Below are 27,205 nucleotides of genomic sequence, written 5' to 3' on the forward strand. Positions count from 1 at the left end.
TGTTTGGATTTTTTGTCTTACTGAAGTATGCACAGTCATTCTCAGCTCAATATAGAGAACCGTGTTTGGGGAAAAGTAATTAAAAATTCTGTGTGGAAAAACCTTTGTATATTTGAACATCTTCCATCAGCTTTCTCTGCTCAGGTTACCCCTGACCAATTATTGAACCACAGAGCAAATAGTGGAGAATAATTTTGTGTGATGCTGAGGGATTTTTGCTCCTCACAAACACATTGTTAAATTGCCACATGTTTTATGGGTTGGCCTTGAGTTAAAATTTTAGTGTTTAGTCACCAATAACTAGCATAAGTTTGTCAGTATGATACATGTGTATGTATGCATGTTTGTATATGTATGTGTTAGTAAGGAGTGTGCTTTTCTTTCCTTAAACTGAACTATTGAGATGTGTTTGACTTTTTTTTTCTCCACTGCTTTACCTGTTATATGGCATTTAGTGAAAAAAAATTTTTTTCTTGAAAGTTGCAGCTCCGTTGAGGGCAACAAACACTACACTCAAAGTGAAACTAGGTTACTGCTTCTGCAACATGCAGTGGTTTGTATCAAAAGCTGTTTTGGTCTTAACTTTGAAATTATCCCTTTTTCTTTGAAGTGGTCGTATTTTAATTTGGAGTGGTTTTAAATTTTAGAAGTTTCTGAAGGGAACATTAAAATGTTTTAGTATTTTTTATGTGGTTGTTGTACACAAGTTTATAGAAAGCTTATCTCTAGACAGCGTATTTCTTCAATAAGACCACAGGGAAAAAATACTTAAGATTTGAGACTGTTTATTAAAGACTGAAAGTGTTTCAGGAGCGTATTTCCAAAGGTTTTAGGTAGCTGTGTTATAGATTTCCTTAGCTTTTAAAATATCTGAACTTTTATGATTTAGTACCCAGTGTTTTAATATTGGAATTACTGTTTTAGTATAACCAAGAGAAGATTAGGTACTTTTCTGCTTTTCATTATTTACTGTTACTACTTATTGTGGTAGATAGATGGGGTTTTTTTTGGGGGGGGGGGTTGACATGTTCTGAAATGAGGTGGAGATTAAGTTTGTGACTTTATCATAGTTTTTCTTCTGTATATAATTTTTTAAAGCTTATTAAACTAACCTACTATGATGAAATTCTAAAATCTTTTCTTGTAGTGGGTTCTTTGTGGTAAAAGGTGTCCCTTCCCATCAGCAGTTAAACGCACTCAAATCTCTCCCATCCTTGAAAACCAAATCAAACTTTGTGTCTTTTTGGAGTCCTGTTTCTGTTTCCACTGCTTAGCTGCCATTCCCTCCTCCTCTCAGGCGGGGCTGGTTAGTTGAGTAGGCCCCACAGCTAGGAGTGGAAGCTCTAGAACTCAGCCCAAGCCTGAGCCCTCAAGCATTACACAGTAAGTCCTGCACATACGCACCTTCAAGTTGCAGACTTCCCAAGAGCAAACGTTTCGCATGTCCAGTCACGTAAGCTGGTTCACATGTCTGGTATGCATGTGGCTGTACCTTGTCATGTGCGTGCATTCTTTACAAGTGGTTGTGCTTTTGTGTGCTTTACTGTAGAGTACTGTGTGTAGGCTTGAAATATACCGTACTACATTTCAAGCCCAGGATGTCCTGAAGCAAACGTAAAAGCAGCAGTGATGTAGCTGGTACTACTGTGCTGTACTGTAGGATTTAAACTTCTTTCTTTATTTTTTTATGTTTTTTTTTTATGTATTATTAGTGTGAAAAGTATTATAAACCTATAACAGTATAGTACTACATAGCTGATTATGTTAGTTGGGTACCTAGGCTAACTTTGTTGGACTTAAAAGCATATTAGATTTCCAAATATGTTCTCAAAATGGAACTCACTCCTATGTAGGGGACGTATTGTACTAATTAACTCAACACCCCTGTTTTTCCAGGGAGAAGGAGGCTGTGGAAGGACAAAGGGCCCTTCACATTAAGGAATTATTCAGCCACTAAATTCGGCGGTCACTTTTCTCTGTCTTCAGTTCAGTGCAGTCACTCAGTTGTGTCCGACTCTTTACGACCCATGGACTGCAGCATGCCAGGCTTCCCTGTCCATCACCGACTCCCAGAGCTTACTCAAACTTAATCCATTGAGTTGGTGATGGCATCCAACCATCTCATCCTCTGTCGTCCCCTTCTCCTTCTGCCTTCACTCTTTCCCAGCATCAGGGTCTTTTCCAATGGGCCTGTGCTTCACATCAGGTCTCCGTCTTACTCAGTGTTTTCAACAGTATTTGATACAGCTGACCAGTTCTTTTTTCTTGGGAGGAAAAAAATTCTTTTTAATCTCTTGGCTTCTGTGTGTTGCAGTTTAGCATTTTCATTTTACCTCAGTGTTAATTTTTTCACTCTTCCTTGTTGGCTTTTTCTCCTCTGCTCTTAGAGTGCCCTAAAGCTTTCTTTTCTCTATCTATCCTGTCTTCCCAGTCCTTAAATTTAAATTCTTTCTGTATGCTGCTGTCTCCAAAATATGTAACTCCAGTCCTGACTTCACCCCTGATCTTCTATCCAATTGATTACTTGATGTCTTTGCTTGCATGGTTAGTTTGCATGTCAACACCGTATAAATTAGGATGCCTTAGATACGAAAATTCAAATTGTCTTAAGTCATCTTTGATGCTTTTCTTTCTTTCCTTTTTTGGTGGCACTGGGTCTACATTGCTGCACTCAGGCTTTCTTTAGTTGCCGTGAGCGGCAGCTACTCTGCATTGTGGTGTGCGAGCTCCTAGTTGTGGTGAATTCTCTTGTTGTGGACCACAGGCTCTAGGTGCATGGGTTTCAGTAGTTGTGGTGTGGGCTCTAGGGTACATGCTCAGTAGCTGTGGCACACGGGCTTAGCTGCTCTGCAGCACGTGGAACCTTTCCAGACCAGGGATTGAACCTACGCCTCCTGCATTGGCAGCGAATTCTTATCCACTGTACCACTAGGAGATCCAACCAGTCCATTGTGAAGGAGATCAGCCCTGGGATTTCTTTGGAAGGAATGATGCTAAAGCTGAAACTCCAGTACTTTGGCCACCTCATGCAGAGACTTGACTCATTGGAAAAAACTCAGATGCTGGAAGGGATTGGGGGCAGGAGGAGAAGGGACGACAGAGGATGAGATGGCTGGATGGCATCACTGACTCGATGGACGTGAGTCTGAGTGAACTCCGGGAGTTGGTGAATGACGGGGAGGCCTGGCGTGCTGCGATTCATGGGGTCGCAAAGAGTCGGACACGACTGAGCCACTGAACTGAACTGAACTGAACTGTACCACTAGGGAAGTCCATTACTTTTCTTTGTTTATCCTTCACATCTGATGAGAAAATCCTGTTGATTTCCCCTTTTTTTTTTTTTTGGCCCCCTGCCACTTTTAGTAATGCCCATATCTCTCAGCCCTGTAGTCAAACCCTTCCATTTTCTGTCCCTGCGCTAATCACATTTATAAGCTTATAACCCCTGGTAAGATCTCTTTGGCTGGGCCTGAGTATACTGTGCTTCTTCATGATGACAGCCTTACTCTCCTCAGCCTGTGTTTTCATTTCCTTTCTGCTTCTTGAGATCCCTCCATCCTCCAGGACCTCGCTCAGATCTCATGCTCTTCATGGGGACTCCCAAAGCTGCACATTCTCCATCTTTCTTGCCCTTTTAAATAGTATGTGGTGCCTTTAAAAAATACCATTTGTTTTATTGGGCAATTGTGACTTGTTTTTTGTTCTTGCTCTCCGAACAAATTTAAGCCTATGAAGGCTGGGGTCAATACAGTAATTATTTGAAGGAATAAATAAATATCTTCTCCTTATATTAGACTCTTGGTACTTTGTGTGTAGATGACAGATGTGAATGAAGAGTAGAGTTCTATAACTGGACAGAAAACACTTAGTGTATAAACCCATTTGACCTGTAAACTTTGCCTTTAATAATCAGAAAAAAAAGTTAAACATTTCTCTCCTTAGAGGAAGAAAGGATATCTGGGCATTCACAAATAAACCCTATGTTTGAGTAGCAGCAGTTTTGGTAGAGTCCTGCCACTTCCAAGACTGTGACTCACTGGATGTCTCGTGACAATTCTTTAACCATAACTCAGTGTGGTTTGGGTTACAACCCACATCCCAGTATCAACCAATTCTCTATATTCAGCTGTACTTCCCAAAAGAGAAGGAAGAGCCATTGGTTCAGTTTGCTACCACATGTCTCTACCTTTTTGACACAGTTGTGGCATTGCTACTTGGTTTTGTTTCACTCAACCTACAACTTATTTTTTTTAAGGACCATTAAAAATAAGGTAGCAAAGGATATGGCAGGTATCTGAGGCTTCATAGATTTCTTCTACATCCTATTTGGCATGTTGTCGTAAATGCCTTCTGATCAAGGCTGAGGATTGAATCGTCCAAGGAACGGTGTTAAGCATGGTCATATCTCTACTCTGAGAATGTGTGGTGGACCCAGTGTTGATTTTGGAATAAGTTACCTATACTGTGGTTCAGGCTATGAGCCAGTCCCATTTAGTCTCATACTTCCTTCAAGACTGTAGGTAATATATACCCTTAACTCAGGCATCCCTATCCTGAGATTAATAAACTAATTTTAGTGTTCAGAAAGTCAAATGGAAATTATGGTAAAAGCTGGAGAGCCTAACCGAAAAATTAAGGTAGGCTATGTTTTGATATTTGGTTAGTACAAAAAAATTTTTTAAAGTATGACCTAAATACAAATTCCTAAACACAACTTTCAAAAACAATGCTGCATGCACACATGGAAGGGGCATCATGAGAGTGGCAAGGGGAGTATAAATGATAGCCCTTCATGTTGAAGAGATTAGGGTTACTGTGCAGCATGATAGCCCTTCATGTTGAAGAGATTAGGGTTACTGTGCAGCAGTAGGTGACCAGATGAAATAGGCAAGAGAATGGAAAGAAAGAATAGTGCAAACAGTAAGTGTCACTGGTGGAAGCGATGCCCTTAAGTATGTAGAGGAGAAATCTGAGGGTTTGAAAGGTAAAGTAACCTGCCCAGTGGTATGGAAGAGCCCAAAATAGTGCCAGTTTAAATCCTGTGACCTTAGTACTGTGGGTGGTTTTAAATTTTCCACTCAGTCTCATTGCATCACTCCTGTTAAGAGTCCAGTTCATCACTTATGACCTATCCAGTAAATCAATAATGTCATTTTTATATAGAATACCTAATTTCATCTTTTCTTTTGGACCATCTTTGAAGTATTCGTGTCCAGATAGCCCATTTCATTTCATTTATTTAATTGTTTTCATTCCAGTCCCAAAGGGCAATGCCAAAAAATGTTCAGACTTCCATACAATTGCACTTATTTCACATGCTAGCAAGGTAATGCTCAAAATCTTTCAAGCTAGGCTTCAGCAGTATGTGAACTGAGAACTTCCAGATGTACAAGCTGGATTTAGAAAAGGCAAGAGGAACCAGATACCAAATTGCCAACATCTGTTAGATCATAGAGAAAGCAAGATAATTCCAAGAAAAACATCTACTTCTGCTTTATTGACTACACTAAAGCCTATGATTGTGTGGATCACAGTAAACTGTGCAAAATTCCTAAAGAGATGGGAATACCAGACCACCTTACCTGCCTCCTAAGAAACCTACATGCAGATCAAGAAGCAACAGTTAGAACTGGACATAGAACAACAGACTGGTTCAAAATTAGGAAAGGAGTACATCAAGGCTGTATATTGTCACCCTGCTTATTTAACTTATACATCATGCAAAATGCCGGGCTGGATGAATCACAAGCTAGAATCAATATTGCCAGGAGAAATATCAGTAACCTCAGATATGCAGATGACACCACCCTTATGGCAGAAAGGGAAGAAGAACTAAAGGGCCTCTTGAAAGAGAAGAGTGAAAAGGCTGGCTTAAAACTCAACATTCAAAAAATGAAGATCATGGCATCCAGTCCCATCACTTCATGGCAAATAGATGGGGAAACAGTGAAAACAGTGACAGATGTTATTTTCTTGGGCTCCAAAGTCACTGGGGAACGGTGACTGCAGCCATGAAATTAAAAACCACTTGATCCTTGGAAGAAAAGCTATGACCAACCTAGACAGCATATTAAAAAGCAGAGATATCACTTTACTGACAAAGATCCATATAGTCAAAGCTGTGGTTTTTCTCAGTAGTCATGTATGGATGTGAAACTTGGACCATAAAGAAGGCTGAGCGCCGAAGAATTGATGCCTTCAAACTGTGGTGCCAGAGAAGACTCTTGAGAGTCCCTTGGACTGCAAGAAGGTCGAACCAGTCAATCCTAAAGGAAATCAACCCTGAATATTTATTGAAAGGACTGATGCTAAACACCAAAACTTTGGCCATCTGATGCGAAGAGCTGACTCATTGGAAAAGACCCTGATGTTGGGAAAGATTGAGGGCAGGAGAGTGAGATGGTTGATTGGCATCAGTGACTCAATGGACACAAATTTGAGCAGGAGATAGTGAACGATAGGGAAGCCTGCTGTGCTGCAGTCCATGGGGTCACAAAGAATCCAACATGCTGAGCAACTGAACAGCAACAACAATGAGAAAACATAAACAGTCCTTTGTCTTTTGGTAGGTCAGATATGCCACCCCAAGGTGGCTCAGTGTAAAGAATCCACCTACCAGTGCAGGAGACTCAGGTTCGAGCCCTAGGTCAGGAAGATCCCCTGGAGGAGGAAATGGTAACCTCTCTAGTATTCTTGCTGAGAAAATCCCATGGACAGAGAAGCTTGGTGGGCTACAGTCTGTGGGGCCACAAAAAGTAGGGCGTGACTGAATGACTGAGCAGGCATGTATGCAGGTCAAATATATGAATTCTATAATTTCCTGGTGTTGGTCATGCATCTGAATACTGCAGTTTTTATTTTTGTAAAGTATCACGGATGAATGTAATGAGAGAATTTCCTGATTTTCGTTTTCTAAATGAGCTTTTAATTCAAGTTCACAGTGCTCTAATCAACATACATATAGGCCTCTAATGATGGCTTCCATATAGGTAGCCATGTATGAACATCTGTACCTGCTAATTAGGTCTCGGTTCTAACTTAACGTGTTACCTTTAGGAGTTTAAGAAATGTAAGATGCGCAAGGCCTTTCAAGTCTTAATTTTTCTCATTCTCATAGGCAGGATATCAACTAATAATGACCAAGATACTCACATTGATAGCAATTTTGAAAATAGGCTAGTACATTAAATGCAATAACTGTTCCATAAAACAATCTTTGGTCAAAGCTAGACTGAGAATTCAGAGAAGGCAATGGCACCTCACTCCAGTACTCTTGCCTGGAAAATCCCATAAATGGAGGAGCCTGGTAGGCTTCTTCAGTCCATGGGGTCGCTAAGAGTCGGACACGACTGAGCAACTTCACTTTCACTTTTTACTTTCATGCACTAGAGAAGAAATGGCAACCCACTCCAGTGTTCTTACCTGGAGAATCCCAAGGACCGGGGAGCCTGGTGGGCTGCCGTCTTTGGGGTTGCACAGAGTTGGACACGACTGAAGCGCCTTAGCAGTAGCAGCAGAGAGTTATTGGTGAAAGTTAAGGTCATGTATGGATGTGAGAGTTGGACTGTGAAGAAAGCTGAGTACCGAAGAATTGATGCTTTTGAACTGTGGTGTTGGAGAAGACTCTTGAGGGTCCCTTGGACTGCAAGGAGACCCAACCAGTCCATTCTAAAGGAGATCAGCCTTGGGTGTTCTTTGGAAGGAATGATGCTGAAGCTGAAACTCCAATACTTTGGCCACCTCATGCGAAGAGTTGACTCATTGGAAAAGACTCTGATGTTGTGGGGGATTGGGGGCAGGAGGAGAAGGGGATGACAGAGGATGAGATGGCTGGATGGCATCACCAACTCGATGGATGTGAGTCTGAGTGAACTCTGGGAGTTGGTGATGGACAGGGAGGCCTGGCGTGCTTTGATTCATGGGGTCGGAAAGAGTTGGACACAACTGAGCGACTGAATTGAACTGAACTGAAGGTTGCTTAAGCTGACAGTGTAATGAGTAATGCACTTTAGTTTTTATTGTCTTATATGGAAATGTGGAGACTGTTGATGCTTGAAGGTAATCAGGTAGTACCTAGGAAGAGTACCTCTCCCCTGTCCTCTTCCACTAGCTTCACTTGCATATTACCAAGGAACACAGTGACAGTCTCATTTAAATGCATATGTAAGAAACCACAGTGAAATTTTATTTTTACAGAAGGTTTGTTTAAAATTGAAGGTGACAGACATTTCTCAATTTCATCTTTAACAGTTGATGGATTAAATGGACTGCTTAAAAATAATTATTTGACATATTAAATTTTGTTAAATAAGACAGCATTAAAATTAGTTACATTTTTCAACTATATACAATATAGGCATGTGAGAACACTTTAGGACGTTTATCTAAAGTATGGTTCAGTGATATATATCATTTGAGGTTTTGTTTGTTGTAAAGTTGCCTTTAAGTTTGTTGTAAAGTGTTGGTGTTGGTAGCTTTTCTTGTGTAACCCAGATCAATTTTGCGAGCACTTTTAGAAAGTAGGCACTTAGTTAATGTTTAACAAATGTATGATAAATGTGCTTTATATAATATGTAAAGTATGTAAATGTGTATAATTATCTCGACTACCGTATATGTTTCATAGATCAGAGAATAGAATTTATCAAGTTTTGCAGTTTGTTTTCTTAACTCCCGTCTTCCAGATTAGCAGATTGAGACATAGATTAGTAAAATTTAAGGGTTGACAATACCAAAATTTAGGTTAAAAATGAACCCTGGTTATCAGTCCCATCATTAAGGCTGTTTGATCATGCATTCTTTACCATAATAATATGGCTTTGTTTTATATAAAAGAGCAAGGAGAGAGGGGTCTAAATGATTCTTACTAATTAAAATTATGTAGCAGTTTATCATCTTAAGTAGTTCAGACCTCTGGTGTATACCACAAGGTAAAGTCATCCTTCAGTATCCATGAGGGATTGATTCCAGAACTCCCATGATACCAACATCCAAGGATGCTTCCTTGTATGTAATGGTATATAGTATTTATATAGCCTGTGCACATCCTCCTGTAGGTATCTCTAAGTACTTATATTACTTGTACTAGGTATACAGTGTAAATGCTGTGTAATAGTTGCTTGGGTGCTGCAAGTTCAAGTTTTGCTTTTTGGAACTTTCTGCAATTAAAAAAATTTTTTTAATTAATTTATTTTAATTGGAGGCTGATTACAATATTGTAGTGGTTTTTGCCATACACTGACATGAATCAGCCATGGCTGTACATGTGTCCCCGATCCTGAACCCCTATCCCAGCTCCCTCCCCATCCCATCCCTCAGGGTCATCCCAGTGCACAGGCCCTGAGCGCCCTGTCTCATGCATCGAACCTGGACTGGTGATCTATTTCACATATGGTAATAAACATGTTTCAGCGCTATTTCTCAAATCATCCCACCCTCGCCTTCAAATATATATATTTTTAATGTGAGGTTGGTTGAGTCTCTGGATGTGGAACCCCTAGATAGGGGGCGCCAACTGTATACTGAAAGATTTCTAAAGATTTGTTTCCCCCCAGTTTTATAGACATGTAATTGACACACAGCACTGTATAAGTTTAAGGTGTGCAGCATAATGACTTGACATATATATATCATGAAATGATTACCATAAGTTTAGTGAATATCCATCATCTCGCATAAGCACAAAATGAAAGAAATAGAAAAAAATTCCTTGTGATGAGAGCTCTTAGGATTTACTCTCAGCAACTTTCGTGTATAATGTATGGAAGTGTTAATTATATTAATCATATTGTATGTTGCTTAACTGAGTTATAACTGGAAGTTTATGCTTTTTGACCACCTTATCCAGTTCCCCCTCCTCCCATGCCCTGCCTCTGGTAACCACAAATCTGATCCTATTTTCTGTGAGTGTGTTTGTTTGGTTTTGACCTATAATTGATCTAAAACATTATGTTAGTTCCTGGTACGCAACATAGTGATTCAGTACTTCTGTGAATTTCACCGGGATAAGTCTAGTTATAAATATGTCACCAAAGATATTACATAATTATTGACTATACTCCCTACACTATACATTGTATACTCATGATTCATTTATTTTGTAAGTGATAGTCTGTGCCTCTTAATCTTCCTCACCTTAATGGGGGGATAGTTTGTTCTCCCCCCATTCTCCACCCCTCTGGTAACCACCTTTTTGTTTTCTGTATCTGTGACTCTGATTCTGTTTTGCTATGTTTGTTCACTTGTTTTGTTTTTTAGATTCCACATATAAGGGAAGTCATAGTATCTGTCTGACTTATTTTACTTAGCATAGTATCCTCTAGATCCATCCATACTGTTGCAAATGGCGAGATCTCATTCTTTTTCATTGTTCTTGTTGTTTAGTTGCTAAGTCATGTCCAACTCTTTTGTGACCCCATAAACTGTAACCCGCCAGGCTCCTCTCTGTCCATGGGATTCCCCAGGCAAGAATACTGGAGTGGGTTGCTATTTCCTCCTCCAGAGCACCTTCCCAACCCAGGAATTGAACTCGCATCTCCTGCATTAGCAGGTAGATGCTTTACCACTGAGCCACCAGGGAAGCCCATTCTTTTTCATGGCTGAGTAATATTCCTGTGTGTGTGTGTATGTGTGTGTGTGTGTGTGTGCACACTGTATCTTCTTTATCCATTCATATATCGATGCCTTGGGTTGCTTCCTTTTCTTGACTATTGCAAATAATACTACAATGAACATAAGCATTTTCTTCAGATAATTACCCAGGAGTAGAATTGCTAGATCAAAGGTAGTTCTATTTTTAATTTAATTTGAGGAATCACCATACTGTTTTTCATAGTGGCTGCTTTCACAGATGATTTTTAAGGAAAAAACAGGACATGGTAAGATATCACTTATTTTAGGCCTACTGAAAGTAGAACCTACTGTATTTTATATATATATAATATATATATAAAGATTTTAGTGTGAACATGAGTCTTAAACTCAGTCACTAAGTAGGGAGTTAATTATTTGATAAAGAATGCATTCTTGTAAAGAACTCTTTAAAGTTGCCATTTGGATATTGTAAATTTTAGTCTGTATTAATATAGTATTTAGAATAAAATTGTGTTTTCATTTTGTTTTTATCCTAATTCCTGGTATTTTCTTATTTTCCTACTTTAGTTTTTTTCTACTTCAATTTACTTACATATTTTAAATTTATTCTATTTTGCTTAATTGTATATTTGTTTTACCATGTATATGTTGGGCTTCCCGGTTAGCTCAGCTGATAAAGAATCCTCCTACAATGCAGGAAGCTCTGGTTTGATTCCTGGGTTGGGAAGTTTCCCTGGAGAAGGGATAGGGCTTCCCACTCCAGTATTCTTGGGCTTCCCTGGTGGCTCAGATGGTAAAGAATCCACCTGCAATGTGGGAGACCTGGGTTCGATCCCTGGATTGGAAAGATCCTCTGGAGGAGGCCATGGCAACCTACTCCAGTACTTTTGCCTGGAGAATGCCCATGGACAGAGGAGCCTGGCAGGCTGCAGTCCATGGCGTCTCAAAGAGTCAGACACAACTGAGCAACTAAGCACAGCACATATATATATATAAGACATACTTAAATATAGGTCTACAATTGTTTGTTATGATATAATTTGACCCCTAAAACATGTCTCTAATTATATTAGTTCCTTCTTGGAAAACCTTTGCTCTATCTTGTCATCCATATTAACTACAAACTCTTCAGCCCAGGGTTTAAGGTTTGTCACTATATGGTAGTAACTCACCTATCTTGCCATCTCTCTGTTGCTCAAGCTCTGTATTCTAATAAAACTAAACAACTTATACTGTCTCTTGTTCAGGAGTGTACCTCACTGTTAGCCCATTCTTATTTCCCTGTGCTACAAATTATTACTTCTGCCTTCATTTCTGCCATTCTGAAACCTGCCCGCCTTTCAGGTTTTCCTGAAATGTACTATCCTTCACAGAACTTTCCTGATTTTAGCACCTGAAAGCAATTTATCTTCCAAACTTTCAGATTTCTACTTTTTAAATTCATATTAAACATATAGTTAGTGGTTTTAAATAATTACTTGACCATCCAAAGACTTTGAGATTAATTGTTATTTGATAAAGTGTCCCTAACATACTTTCCCAGTAAGAAAGAAATGAATAGCCTTAAGCAAAAGCAAGAAAGCTTTGACTAAAACATCAGACCCTTGCTATCACAAACCCATCTTATCCATTCTTCCTAATGGATTATTTTTCGAAAGAACTTTGCTGATACCTATTTATCTCTCCCTCCTTTTTCCTTTCCATTTCTTGATGGTTTTAGTTTTGGCCTGAGCCTTGTAGGTAGTTGTATGCTTTAGAAACCTCTCCGTTTGGCAGGACCAGGATCTGGCAGCACATGGGTGGTTTGAGCTTTGGAAACAGGTCAGGGGCCACGGCTCTGAAGGAAGTAGAGTAAACAGAAGTACCAGATTGATATACCTTACAAGATTGCCTTTTCAACTTGAAAAGACTCATCCCAAATAGAATCTTTTTAACATACAAGGGGAATGCACAGGTACATATTTTAGTAGGAAAAAAAAAAGTTAAATTTGTTGAAATTAACTTAAAATTCTCAGGGAACAAAATTAATTGTTTTCCTTTTAAAACTAAATTCAAATAAACACCCTTGAGGACTGCATAAACTTATTTTGTAGTCCACTTGGGGGGAAATGGCATTGAAAAAAGCACATTCTGGAGGCTGTACTTTACTATCTATATATATGCTGACATATTTTCTAACTTTTTTTAAAAAATTGTATTTTCTTGCCAATAGCTGGTCCAACTTATAGAGTACCAGGACTGACTGCTTCTCAGCTTGTGTACCCCTGACATACATACTACATTTCCCCCCAAGTTATATACATTAATTATAACAGAACACTAAAGAATGACTGACTTTATTTTGGAATTTATTTTAATGACACTTGAGAAAATTATCTTTAAGAACTGATGGACTTATGTTGTTTTAATACTATAGAACAGCTTTAAATATCAGTGAAAGTTACTTCTCATTTGCCTCTTCTGTCTGTCTTTAGTTTCTTAGAGCTCAATATATTCACTTAGTTTTCTTAAAAACTAAGTTAAGATGATTTGTAATAGGTAAGTTAGAGCTCTTACTCTATAAGTAAGGATAGAACTATATCCTCAGTTACACATGAAGAGTTGGATAATGGAACATGGAAGGTTTTAATTTCCCTAATGTGGTTTTGGTTTTTTAAAAGTTACTCAGTTGTGCCCTTAAGAGATATTTTTAAGTTTTCTGGAAAGAAAATACAGGAAGATTATCATCAAAACTCAGACAAGGGAAAAGGTGCCAAAATCAAATGAAGAAAGTAAAATGTTAGCAGAAAGCTGGAGTGGGTTGCCATTTCCTTCTCCAGGGCATCTTCCTGACCCAGGGATCTAACCTGTATCTCTTGTACTGCAGCCACCAGAGAAGGTCCCATATATGCGTATGTCGTTAAAAATAGAATAAAGCAAAAAAACAGGAGGGGAGAGGTATTCCCTGGTGTCCAGTGGTTAAGATTTGGTGCTTTTACTTCCAGGGCCCAGGTTCAATCCCTGCTCAGGAAGCTACGATTCCACAAGCCATGCAGCATCACCCCCACAAAAAAATAGAATAAAGCCCTTTAAGTCTAATTTTTTTTAAAAAAGGAAAAGTCTTATTTTCTAACTTATTAAGTAGAAAATTGATCTCATTATCTTTCTGATTTTTTAACTTTCACCTAGCAATTCTGTTTAGCTTAAGACTGAAACCATTGATGTATGTATATATATTCATAAAAAACTGCATTAGCTGTTGTGTTCCAGTAACAAACCATGTCCCAATCTGGTTCACTAAAACAATGAAGGAATTTTTTTTCTCACTTCGTGGCCATGATAGATCAGCAGGGGAGCTCTGCTTGTGTCACTCAGTGATCCAGGCTGATGGAACAACCAGCCACCTTTTTGTACTCTACTGGTCATCATGCTAAGAGGGAAATGAAGTCCAGAGGGTCTCTCATTAGCTCAGAAGTGACTCACATTGCTTATTTCACAACATGATGGTCCCATGTAACTAGGTGAGGCCAGGAAACATATCATACCTATGCCAGGCAGACAGCTGAAAATATTTGATTAATAGTTGATCTACTCTCTCACACAGGAAAAATATACTCACTTCATCCCCAGGTAGAAAACCCTAAGTTCCTATCCAATCATGGCATTAAGCTTGAAGTCCAGGATCTCTGAGCAGATATGCAAGGATGTGATCCTGGTGGTCTGTTTGTGAGGAGATGATGGGCCCAAATGTTGCTCTTTTTGATCCATAGACTTAAGGAAAAAATTGACAAATGATTGGCTGCCCTCACAAACAATGTACAGTGGTGACTAGTGGCAGGATGATAAAAAAAAAAAAAAAAAAAACCTCCCATTTGAAAAGGGGAAGGACAGGAGACATACAGCAAATACGGCAGTCCCTCTGAGCAGTCATTGAAGGGACCCCTCCAGGGATGGTGAATGTTCTTGACAAGATCCCGAGTTTGCTCCTTAACTCAATTGTCTGCTCTTTCTTTGCTCCCTGGCTTAATCTCCTTGAGCCTCCTCCTTTTTTCCTGTTGTGTTCCTTGGCTGTATTCCAAATGGACAATGAGGAATATTCCCCCTAAAGGGGATGAACAGCTTTTTTAATCCACTTCCTGCCATGGATGCTTGGGAACCCAAAGATCATTTTTTGGAAGTCTTGAGTACTTCCCTGGTGGTCCAGTGGTTAAGATTCCACTTCCACTGAGGAGGGCATGGGTTTGATCCCCTGGTCAGGGAAATTCTACATGCCACATGGTGTGGCCAAAAAGAAAAAGTCTTGAATAGTCACAGCCTCCCAAGTGTAGGCTGGTGGTTCTTTTAGCAGTATAACCCTCAAAAACTTAGTTGGCTTTTTACTTATTTGTTTCCAGTCAGCTCCATGTGCCCTAGCCACATCCATAATTTTTCTAACCATACTTCATAGATTTGTTGTGTGGCTCTGCCTTATTGGTCTCATACTTCTTTCTTGACTGAATTTTGAGTACAGGTATTTCTGCTATAATGCCATATATGCTTTCCTGAATTCTGCAAAATTGCGCACTAAAATAAACAGGGCTTATAGGAAAAAATAGGATTGTGCAGACTCAAAATCTGTGGACCACTGTAGCCAGTGCACTAATAAAAACAAAATAATTAAAAACAATAGCATATTAAATCTCCACTGGCATATGCAGTCAGCATCAGATGGCTGAAGCTTTACAGACTCAGTCTCCGGAATGCTTGTTTCTTCCTCTGAGACTTTGGGGTCTTCAAGACATTCACTTATAATAGAAACTAATTTCATTATAGTAAAAATTTGATCTGTGGTGTGGTATATGATTCAGCAGTCAAAAACTTTCCTCTTTAAACACAGGAGGAGAAACATATATCCTCAGCTTCACCAGATATAAAGTGGAAAATGCAGGTTCATGAAGCAACTGAATCAGCCACGACTTGCATTAAAGAAAGGTACATAAGTGGGATGTTTAGCTTTTTTCTTATTGTTTTCATATATTGTTAAGGCTTTCTTTTAAATTTGGGAAAGCTTTTGCCTGGTTACTACCAACAAGAGAAAAATGCATATAAACCAACTTAACTTCTGTGTTATATTGACATCATTTCCTTATTTACTAATAGCATTTGAACTAATTCACATCAAAGCAACATGCTTAGTAACAAAACAGACTAAGAGGCTGTTTTGATGAGAGAACCCCTCTTTAGTATTTTTTTAGAAAAGCTGTTTTATTCAGCAGTACCTTAAGCAATTGGGAAGTTTTATCAGTGGTTGTAAAGGCCAAATCTTTGATTTGATTTTTGCCTCAAGACTGAACTCTGATCAGCATTTGTAGCTCAGAGACCTTCTCAGTTTTGGGTTAAGCACTTGACTCTTCTGACCCCACAAATCGCTGGAAACTGATTCTTTTCTGAATTCATCCAATTATTTGTTAAATACAGCCAGCAGTAACCAACACAATCTCTTAATGGTCCATTTTCCCACTAGAGCTATAAATTCTCAAGGCATATTAGCTCTCTTCACCACTGTACACTATGAGCTGCTATCCTTTTAGCCTCTGATAAGTTTTTCCTTACCTCCTTCTCCCTAACTCCTTAGCCTTCACCATATACTTTAGGTTTTTTGATGAGACAGTACCACACTTGTGGATTCCACCTGTATCAGCTAGGAGAGACCCAGGTTATGCTGCAGTAATATACAACACAAGATCTCAGTGGCTTTGAAAACATGTTCTCCCTCAAGTTAAATAAAATACAAAAGAATTCTAATGATTGCTGCATTGTGCATATCCTGTGGGTCATTGTGTTACTCAGGGTCCTAGGTTGACAGCAGCCAAGCAGTCGTCACTTTGAGGGTTGCTGGTCGCTGTCACAGTGGAGGAGAGGCCTGGAGGGTCTCACATTGCTCTTCACGTGTCACTGCCACTCGACTGTACTGGCCGAAAGTAGCCCTGCGGCCCCACCCGACTCCTGGGGAGGGGCAGAGGCAGAAAGTGCAGGCCTGTCGTGCATCCAGAAGGCTGAGGGCCAGGATATTTGGGAAGAGCACATGAATGACTGACTGCCATAGAGGATATCCTTTCATTTATTTTCCTTCATGATTTTGTTCCGTTCCTATTTTTTGCTGGTTAATTGAATTTTACTGTCTCTCTTCCCTTGCTTAATTTGAGATAATTAATGTGGGTCCGTTTTATTTACTGGTCCTTGTAGTAGTTTACATTATTTCAGAAGTTTGGGCAATACAAAATAAAGCTACTGTGATTTTCCTACTTAAAATACAAAGTATAAAACTGATTAAAAAGCAATATGGTTACAGGAAGAGTTGAGTTTAAATTATTTTGGAATGTCATCTGTTATAGTAGAAATAAAGCTTTGGAGTCAGGCCTGGGGTCAAATATTGCTTCTGTCATTTAACAGATTTGTGATCTTAGACAAATTATTTAACCTCTCATAGGCATAATTTCCTCTTTTATAAATACAAAGAAATATATATATATATATATATATATATATATATATATATAAAGATGTCAAGTAAAGCACAGTGGCATTTATCACTGCTCCTTTCTGAAATTTTACTAAAATGAAAGTAAAATACATTTTTTTAAGTTAATTAATTAATTTATTTGGCCATGCCACACGGCTGTGGAATCTTAGTTCCCCAACCAGGGATTGAATCCGGGCCCTTGACAGTGAAAGCACAGCCTCCTAACCACTGGACCACCAGCGAATTCCCTAAAATAATTGTTTAGAAAATGGAAGAGAGACAGTAGCAGAGGAATGATAGAAATAGTTGTGAATTACTTATTATGGTCATAATAATGTAAGCAATAAATACCTTACAAAAAAGTGACACAGCTATATTAGGAGGATGAAAGGAGAGTTGAGAGCAATAAGGTAAGAAAACTATAGTGGAAGATAAGTGGTAGTGTCAAATTGGGGGGAAAAAAGTCAAGAAATAGAAATATCATCACAGGGATTTCCCTGGTGGTCTGATAGTTAAGACTCTACGCTTCTACTGTCAGGGGCCCGGTCTCAACCCCTGATGGGAGATCTGAGACTCTACATGCCATGTGGCACAGCCAAAAAAAAGAAAAAGAAAAGAAATATAACCACATTGTTTAGAAATATAAAAGTAAATACAAGGGGAAAGGGAAGAGGAGCAGCTAAAAGAAACACTTTTGTCTCAGGTAAAGGACTCAGATGGGATGGCAGAGGATGGCTGCTTTTATTATAAGCCTTGCAGTATATTTGATTTGTAAAACTGCGGATGCTTTTTTTATTAGTGATTACTTTGATGAAAGATTTAAAATAAGTTTAAAACTCAACCGCAAAGTTTCATAGTGGGTATTAAATAGAAATAACAAATAATGAGCACCTTTACCATGTCTGTGCACATAGCAGCTATTCAGTAAGGACTAGTTTCCTTCCTTTTGTTAGACGGGGTATTTGCCTGTAGTAATAGTTATGTGACTCAGAAGTTTAAGTGGTTGGCTAAACAGCAATGTGAAGTATGTCACAAAGCAAATTATGCACCCTTCTCATCTTTTTTTTTTTTTTAATGGATGATTTTATTTTTCCTGGAACCATATCAGCTTTATGGCTACTGTTTCTTAGAATTTAGACTTCTGTGCAGCTGACACATGAAAATAATCTGGTTATTGAGTGAATCTAGAGAGCTATGCATAGAACAAACTTAAAAATACCTAGCAACTTTGAAATTATTCTAATAAACCTGAAAACAATGATATGTATAACTAGATTATAAATTATTTAAGGCCAGGGATCTCTCTCTCTCTCTCTTCTATTGTTATGTCAGTTAGCTGCTTTATTTTTTGGGTCCACAGTGCCTAGACCACTACTTCATTTGTTCCTTAAGCTCTCACTGTGGTGGATGGTGGTGTCTGATGTTGAAAAGAGAGCCAGCCAACGTGAGGTTCTTGTGTGTTTCATGGACCTCACATACTGTGTATCTAGACTGTAAACTCCTTGTGGACATGGACCATATATTCTGCCATGTCAGTATGTCTAGGAGAATGACTGCTATCCAAAAACAGATGTTCACTAAGCATCATTAAGTATGTAATGAATACCAGCTAAGTGCTGGTAGTCACTGTACTAAGCTCTAAGGATATCTCAGTGAATGGGACAGATAATGACTCCTGCTGTCTTAGAATTTACATTCTAACACATGTTTGTTGAATTCATGTAATGCAGTAAAATGATGGCCCACACTGAACCATTTGAGCGGATAAAGAATTGTATATATAAAGAGTTTAATCATTTAAGATATGTTTGTTGTATGATGTCAGTGCCTGCTATAAGAAGGAAATAAGAGATATCTGATCTTTTTTCTCTTTGCTTTTCTTTGCAGATAGGATGCTCCAAGTCACTTGCAGCTCTCTGCAAAAGGAAAATCACTAGTGCTCTGCTCTTGCCATAATACCAAACCTTTTGACTTATGCATTGGTGCTGCAACACACTGGAAGAATTGCACAGAGGTTCCAGGAATACCTTTTTCCCCCCCGTTTGAGTGATTCTTCATGGATGGAAAAAGATTTGAGTCTTAATGATTATCCTGTTTTAAACCTATTCTCTATAGTCTGAACTGCTTAATAAATTAGGCCACTTACTAATGAGCCACACAGCCAGCTCTTGTCAGGAGCTGGCTGAAAACCGTGCTGTGCACGGAGCAGGAATGGCACAAGAAGATAGCCGCCGCGGTCAAGTGCCATCTTCCTTTTATCATGGTGCCAACCAAGAACTCGACCTGTCCACCAAAGTGTACAAAAGGGAATCAGGAAGTCCTTATTCTGTGTTAGTGGACACCAAGATGAGCAAGCCACATCTCCATGAAACAGAGGAGCAGCCGTATTTCAGGGAGACAAGAGCAGTGTCTGACGTGCACGGTGTTAAAGAAGACCGAGAGAATTCTGATGACACAGAAGAGGAAGAGGAGGAGGAGGAAGTCTCCTACAAAAGGGAGCAGATCATAGTGGAGGTAAACCTTAATAATCAAACGTTAAATGTGTCTAAAGGGGAAAAGGGTGTCTCTTCTCAGTCCAAAGAGACTCCTGTTCTTAAGACAAGCAGTGAGGAGGAAGAGGAAGAGAGTGAGGAAGAGGCCACGGATGACAGCAATGACTATGGAGAGAACGAAAGGCAGAAGAAAAAGGAGAAGACGGTGGAGAAGGTCAGCGTCACACAGAGGAGAACGAGGAGAGCTGCCTCTGTTGCCGCAGCTGCCACTTCCCCTACTCCCAGAGCTACAAGAGGTCGTAGGAAGAGTGTAGAGCCACCTAAGCGTAAGAAGCGGGCCACAAAGGAGCCCAAAGCAGCAGTCCAGAAAGCTAAGTGTGAAGAGAAAGAGACTCTGACCTGTGAGAAGTGCCCCAGGGTGTTTAATACTCGCTGGTACCTGGAGAAGCACATGAACGTTACTCATAGGCGCATGCAGATTTGTGATAAGTGTGGCAAGAAGTTTGTCCTGGAAAGTGAGCTGTCCCTTCACCAGCAAACAGACTGTGAAAAAAATATTCAGGTAGGTCTTATCACCAAGAGGGCAAACTTTCCAGGATAGAACCTGGCTGTTTCAGACTCACCTGGTATCTGCCCAAGAAAATAAATACAGTAGAGGCTGAAGGGACAGTTTTCACCAATGTATCTTTTTTTTTTTTTAAGCCCCTGCTTTGGTATTTTCAAAACCAGGCTTAACATTTTCTTTCAAAAGCATAAATTTAACTGACGCTGGACTAGTGGGAACCCAGGTCCATTGGAAAAGGGAATCTATTATAGGTGATTGACAAGGAGGTATAGTCAACACTGACTTGGCACTGAGATTTACTCTTGTAAGACATGTAATATAGTTCATTCTCGTGTCTTCGCTGTCAAGGTGGGAGATACCAAGTAAAAGTCAGGAGTAGAGAGAGGTCCTTTTCTAAGGTTTGAAAGGATGCCAGGTTCTAGTACAGCTGTTGGGGACAAAAACCATAATGACTCAGACTGGTGGAAATGGAAGATCTCCAGGAGTGAGTTTGCTTCTAAACCAGTGGAGAGATGACAGCACTAAATGTGTCAAGAGGCTAAGCTCATGGGAATATACAAACTTTAAAGGAGGCTGAGCTAATTGAAAATATTGCCTACCTGGTGGTAGGCTTATATAATGCTACTGTGTAGTACTAAAGTAACAAAACACGGTATTCAAACCAGGTTGGTGTCTTGAAAGGACTACATTGTGATAGGTTAAGAGGTGTGCTAATTATGTTGTGTAAACTATATTATGTTGAGCTGTGTTGGTTTGCACATGTAAGTGCATATTTATGAATGTGAATTTTCATTCATAAAAGGTAAGTCTATTAATGTCTCTAAAAGATATGTAAAATAGAAATGTCTTGTACCATACTTAAGCTGAACTGCTTGTAGAAGATGAAACCGTTTGGTTTCAGTGTGTTTCTTGGAGTAGTCCTGATTTGGAATGTTCCTTATTTTTCATTTTTATTTCTTGTTTTTAATCAACAACTGAAATCATTACTTTAAAGAGATTTTTTAAAAATATAAATTAGGGGCTTCCCCACTGGCTCAGTAGTAGAGAATCTGCCTGCCAATGCAGGAGACATGGGTTTGATCCCTGATCCAGGAAGATCCCACATGCCAGAGCTAATCCTGTGTGCCACAACAATTGAGCCTGTGCTCTAGAGCCCCAGAGTCACAACTCTTAAGCCCATGTGCTGCAACTGCTGAAACCCTTGTGCCCGAGAGCCCGTGCTTTGCAACAAGAGAAGCCACCATAGTGAGAAGCCTGAGCACTGACTGCGACTAGAGAGCAGCCCCTGTTCTCCACAGCTAGAGAAAAGCCCACGCAGCAACAAAGACCGGCACTGCCAAAAATAAATAAATAAAATTAAAAATAAATATATATATAAATTACATTTGCTAGAAATTCACTGCGTTTTGATCCATCAGTTGTGACTTGACCTCTGATGTGCTTGGTAAATAAAAGAAGACTGAATCGTGGCGCCTGTCACTCAGTAACTGCTGGTGCCGGGCTTGGTTCTCAATTGGTTGTGGCAGTTCAGGCCAGAGGGAGTGCGATGCGGTGCTGCACCCTAGGGGTCAGACTTAGCTCTGTAATGATCCGTTGCTGAAAAGGTGTCTCTTGATCTTGATCTTTGTGTAGTTGCTTTTTTTTTTTTTTTTTTCTTTTAAATTTACTTCATTAAGTACAGAAGGGGCTTTCTTGGTAGCTCTGCTGGTTAAAAATTGGCATGCCAGTGCCTGCCAGTGCAGGAGATGCGGATTCAATCCCCGGGTCAGGAAGGTCCTCTAGAGGAGGAAGTGGCAATCCACTCCAGTACTCTTGCCTGGAAAATCCCACGGACAGAGGAGCCTGGCAGGCTGCAGTCCATGGGGTCCCAAAGAGTCAGACACAACTTAGCGACTAAACAAGAAGAAGAAATGCAGAAAAGAAAACATTTAATAAATCCTTTTTTTGTGTGACTGTATTCACTGTTCCTCACCGTGATTTCATTTAAACTTATAATTTAAGTTTTGTGGATTCTGCTGAATGAACTCTTTTTGCATTTCTAATCCTGATGACCTAATAACAAGTAAAAATTAAAACTGCTCTACAGAATGAATGGCTTGTAGGGTTTGTCTATCCTTTCCTCCAGCAGTATCCAGCCAGATATCTTTGTGACTCTTCTTGGTCCTCATTTCCTGAAGTGACAGTGTGTTCAGAGATCTTTATTAAATTTTTCAGCAAGTAACAAGTTTTTCCCTTATGTATTACAGAGTCTGATGGTTACCTAGAACATCATAATACTGTTTTTAACCAGAAGTATTTTATGTTGATACATGTTATGATATCCTAGACTAGTAATGATGCATAATAGAGGGCAGTAGGTGGATTGCCTGTGTCTCCTACAGATGCCTCCGCGAGATCTGGATCTGAGCTCCTCAGGAAAAGGGAGGATACCAGCAGCTGAGGGGTTATGTTAAATTCTGCCAGAGGGAAATGTTTAATAGAGAAAATTAGGAAAATATAGTAAAATATAAGTAGTTTGTATTAATGAAGACTCTGAATATGTTCGCTAAGCTACAAAAATATTGTTATTCTTCTGTAGATCTATAACCATTCACGTATGCTTTATCTTGCTTTTATGTTAATTTAAAATTAGATTGTATTCTCTGGTAAACACATATTAACTACATAGTAACCCATGTGTAGGAAACAGCTGCTTACGGTAATCCATATTTAAAAAAAAAATGTGAAGGTTCTTTTCAAAGGTACAATACTAATTTGATAAAAGCAGTCAATTCTTTGATATTAGTGGAACTTTGTATTTCTTTTTGTCTTACTTTTTGCCATTGTTTTCATACTCCCAAAGTGTCTCTAAAAAAATTCATCTTAGGAAATGGAACATAAAGATGTTGGCTTTGAAATCTGGACTTCATGAAAGAATAGCATTTGTTTGGATTCTGGTCTGTGCCACAAATCTAAAACACACCCACTTCATGAGACTTCCCTGGCAGTCCAGTGGTTAGGACTCTGGACTTTTACGCTATGTCCTGGGTTCAGTCCTTGGTCGAGGGAACTAAGATACTGCAACCCATTCAACTTGGCCAATTTCAGCTGCTGGTCCACAGGTGAGGCTTTCTGGAAATCCCTATAAATAAAGATTATTTCTGTTTATCCTGCTCAGTGTGTTTCCTGTAATAAATCGTTCAAGAAACTCTGGTCCCTTCATGAACATATCAAGATTGTCCATGGATATGCAGAAAAGAAATTTTCCTGTGAAATTTGTGAGAAGAAATTCTATACCATGGCTCATGTACGGAAACATATGGTTGGTAAGTTGCTTTTCTCTAACACCTATAATTTTCCCTTGTTCTTTGGTGTGTCTTATGCTTCGAAGTGGGCAGCATATGAGACATGGCCTTATTTGAATCAGTTTTGACTTGTTGAAACCGAATGCAACATGTCTTCAGTAAGCATCACCAGACTGGATGGTAGTCTTCCACACCCAGGGAAGCGCGCTTTCTTTTCAACATTGTTATTCTTTCACCTTTGCTGTTACAGCCTCACAGATTAGAGTGCAGTAAATTAAGATGTCCTTACAGTAGAACGTATCTCTTTTCCAGTTTGAGCCTTTTGGTGAACTGATTCTGAGTGTAAGTGCATTCTGTGTTGCAGCACACACAAAAGATATGCCATTTACCTGTGAAACCTGTGGAAAGTCATTCAAACGCAGCATGTCACTCAAGGTGCACTCCCTGCAGCACTCTGGAGAGAAGCCCTTCAGATGCGAGGTAAGGCCTGGCTGCCCCCGGGCCCAGGTGTGGGGGCTGGCTTGTGTGTGTGTACGTGGTGAGCAGGGGAAGAGAGGCATGCATTGTGCAAGGCGCAGACTGCGTTTCCACAGAAGCATCAGACCCATGTGCTGAGCACTGCGTGTTGTTAGCTCACTGCTGGGTAAAGAGCAGTCATTTTTAACATAGCGTTGACTTTCTTAGATTAGGTTAAAGTTGGGACTAACACGTGGTGACTTATTTTACTTTTCTCACTAATTCAGAGAAGTTGGATGTACTTCAGTGATAATTATTTAAGAAATGTTCCCTTTTATTAATAACTCAGCTGGGGAAATACAGCAGACAGAGCCAAACAGTTGACACAAGCAGGTTCTATTTTGAGTGTGAAAAATAAAGCTAATCTCAGACTATATAGGGTGGGTGCAAGTAAAGCTGCTCTGCCTGGCATTCAGAAGTCTCCACTGTGTCCAATGCAGAACTGTGACGAAAGGTTTCAGTACAAGTACCAGCTCCGCTCCCACATGAGCATCCACATCGGGCACAAGCAGTTCATGTGCCAGTGGTGCGGCAAGGACTTCAACATGAAGCAGTACTTCGACGAGCACATGAAAACACACACTGGTAAGGAGTTCTTGAGAAAGGTACAGATGTGTCTCAGGCGCTTATTGATGATCACCTGTGAATCTGTTTACTTAAAATTCTAAACCACAAGCCTGCATCCTAAGTGCAAATGCCGCTTTACATAAATCTGATATTGAACAGTGCAAATTTATAATATTGAAAAATTAAGCTTTTATCAATTTATTTTATTTCAAAAAGTATTGTTAGTGCCTTTTAACTGTGAGTTCCTTCAAGGTGATGGACTCTTTATTTGGGGCACAGGATCTCCTGAAATTGTATGAAACTTATTTTGTGTATGTGTATATGTTATTTTTCTGAGGAAAGGATTCTAGGTCTTTAAAAAATGGAGGATATTGACTGCTTTTAGCAGAAAACCCTCTCAGTATTCTTAAAGTTTGATTGGAATTGATTTACCAAAATTCACTACTTTTCATGAACATAACCATCAACTGAGGTTAAATAATGTTTTAACTGCTTTATGTTTTCAGGGGTATATGCTTCATAGCATAGAATTGTCTTGTAAGCATTTGATCACCCAGCCTTCAGAGAGCTGGTTAGAATAACAGCCCAGTGTAAACACTGGGGCATTGTATCTCCATCTCATCTTGATGCTCTGGAATTAGATGTCTTTGCACAAACTGAACAGTATGAAACATTTTTCAAGCTTTTAAATAAAATCTAATCACAGAATTCTAGGTTTTATTAGTCTGCAAAGTAGCAGAGCTAGAAAGAACCACAAGAGATTATCTAGCTTAGCCTGCTTACGAGCGGTGAGGAAATTCTGCCCATGTCTGGGTCTCTCTAGTTCCCATTTCTATATTTAAAGCCCAAGGAAGAACGCCTGCCTGATGGGCTTCTTTCCCCTTCAGAGCAGAGCACCTCAGATTTTAAGGAATAAGCTAGAGGAAGAGAAGAGCTAGAGCTAGAGCATGAGAGAAGTTTAAGTAAATTACATTTCAAAAGGTAATGCTAACTTTGAAGCCTAAGCAGATAGCAGTATATATCAGAGTATTTAATAGATTCTCCCCTTAAAGTCTGGTGGTTCTTGGATAGACTCTCAGTTCTGAGTCAGTTTTAGGGCACAGTTTTTGTTAATTCAGCAGGAAACTATTCAGCAGAAAGTAAGTCTTTTGATGGCAGAAGCTGCTTCACACTCACAAACAGCGCCTGGCACATGGTAGACGCCCAGTCAGTGTCTGCTGCAAGCCTGGAAGGGTCCACCGTGTGAGCCGCTGCCTCTGCGCCCACCTCTTCCCTGCCTGTCTCCCTGTGCTGCTTCCTCCCTGGACTTTCTCCCCCGCTTCTCCTCCTGTGTTTCTCCCTCTTTCTTCTTTCTCCTTTGTCCTTCTTTCTGTTTTCAGGCCCTTAAATGTCCAGAGTATGAAACTGAAGTGTACATTTCATGATTAATGTATTTGTTGAATAAAAACAAAGTTTTATATATTTAGCATATTCTTCTTTGACCAAATAGGCAACCTGAATGAACATTTCCTGTTTCTTCTAAAGGAATATAGCCACTTATATTCACTTAAATGTTTATTCTTCTCATTAAAAGTAGTAGTACATACTTATGAAAGTATATTAGAAAAAATGAAAAATGCAGTGCTCTATAATCTTTATCAGTGAGATCACTACTGTTAACATTTTAGCATATGTATTTTTTAAATTCTGTGATTTTTTAATATATATACAGATACTGTGAAAAACTTTATATATATATATATATATATATATATATATATAGTAATAAAACCAAAGTTGGGTCTTTATGCTCTATTATAACCTTTTATTTTACTGTATTATGTCATTAACAGTAATATCATTTTAATGGTTGTGTAATAGCCCTTATAAATTTGTTGTAATAATAGCCATTATTTATTATGCACATATATGCCAAGTATTATCTTAAGCACTTTGCATACATTATCTCATTTAATCAATATAACCTTCACCATGGTCCTGTTAAGGACATTATCTCCATTTTATTTAACTAGTCCCCCATTGGACATTTAGGTTTTTCCAAGTTTTTTTACTGTTATAAGTATTAATAGTACTATGACAAACAACTTTCTGGCTAACACATCCATGATTATTTTCTTAGATAAATTCCTGGAAATGGGATTATTAGGGCAAAGGTATGTGTGTATTTTTAAGAATTGGTGGTATGTATTGCCAAATAGCTGTCCATATACACTCTTAGCGGCCGTGCCTGAAAGCACTCATTTTCCCAACCCTGTCCAATGTAAATAAAATAATTTTTGAATTAATAGGTGAAAAATGGCTTCTTTTTGTGTTAATTTGTACTTAATTGCTAAGTAAGATGGAACATTTCTTTCAGTACACTTGTTGGGTATCAGTGTATTTTCTTTTCTGAATTGCTTGTGCCTTATTTGTATTCATCCTTTCATTGCAGTGTTTGGCTTTTTCTTATTGTTTGTGGTAGCTCTTTATATCATAGCTCTTTGTATATATTTATGTCCCCTGGATCTTGTTTAACAGCAGTATTAAAATACTTCCCCCGGTTGGTCATCTGCCTTTTAATATTGTTTATGATGCTCACACTGGGAAGGCACTGCCACTCACTAGCAGTGTGGCCTTACCTGAATTATGCAACCCCTGTAGGCCTCTGGTTCCGTTGGTATCAGTATTAAATAAGGATGGCAGTAGTACCTTGGAGAGGACCCAAGAA

General features: G+C 39.2%; 1 protein-coding gene across 3 annotated transcripts in view; it reads left to right on the forward strand.

The window, feature by feature from the left end:
- The window catches only part of ZNF652 (zinc finger protein 652), a 66,322-nt gene that overhangs the window by 25,391 nt on the left and 13,726 nt on the right, over window positions 1–27,205 (forward strand). For 2 of the 3 annotated variants that reach the window (XM_061391446.1, XM_061391447.1), the window contains exons 2-5: window positions 18,962–20,128; window positions 23,289–23,436; window positions 23,780–23,895; window positions 24,372–24,516. In XM_061391446.1, coding sequence (XP_061247430.1) covers window positions 19,223–20,128; window positions 23,289–23,436; window positions 23,780–23,895; window positions 24,372–24,516 — 1,315 coding nt within the window. In that variant the 5' untranslated portion in view covers window positions 18,962–19,222. Of the gene's footprint in view, window positions 1–15,448; window positions 15,544–18,961; window positions 20,129–23,288; window positions 23,437–23,779; window positions 23,896–24,371; window positions 24,517–27,205 lie in introns of all 3 variants that reach the window. The other variant, XM_061391449.1, reaches the window with a different exon arrangement.

This window comes from Bos javanicus, chromosome 19 (genome assembly GCF_032452875.1).
Source record: "Bos javanicus breed banteng chromosome 19, ARS-OSU_banteng_1.0, whole genome shotgun sequence".
Classification (NCBI taxonomy): Eukaryota; Metazoa; Chordata; class Mammalia; order Artiodactyla; family Bovidae; genus Bos; species Bos javanicus.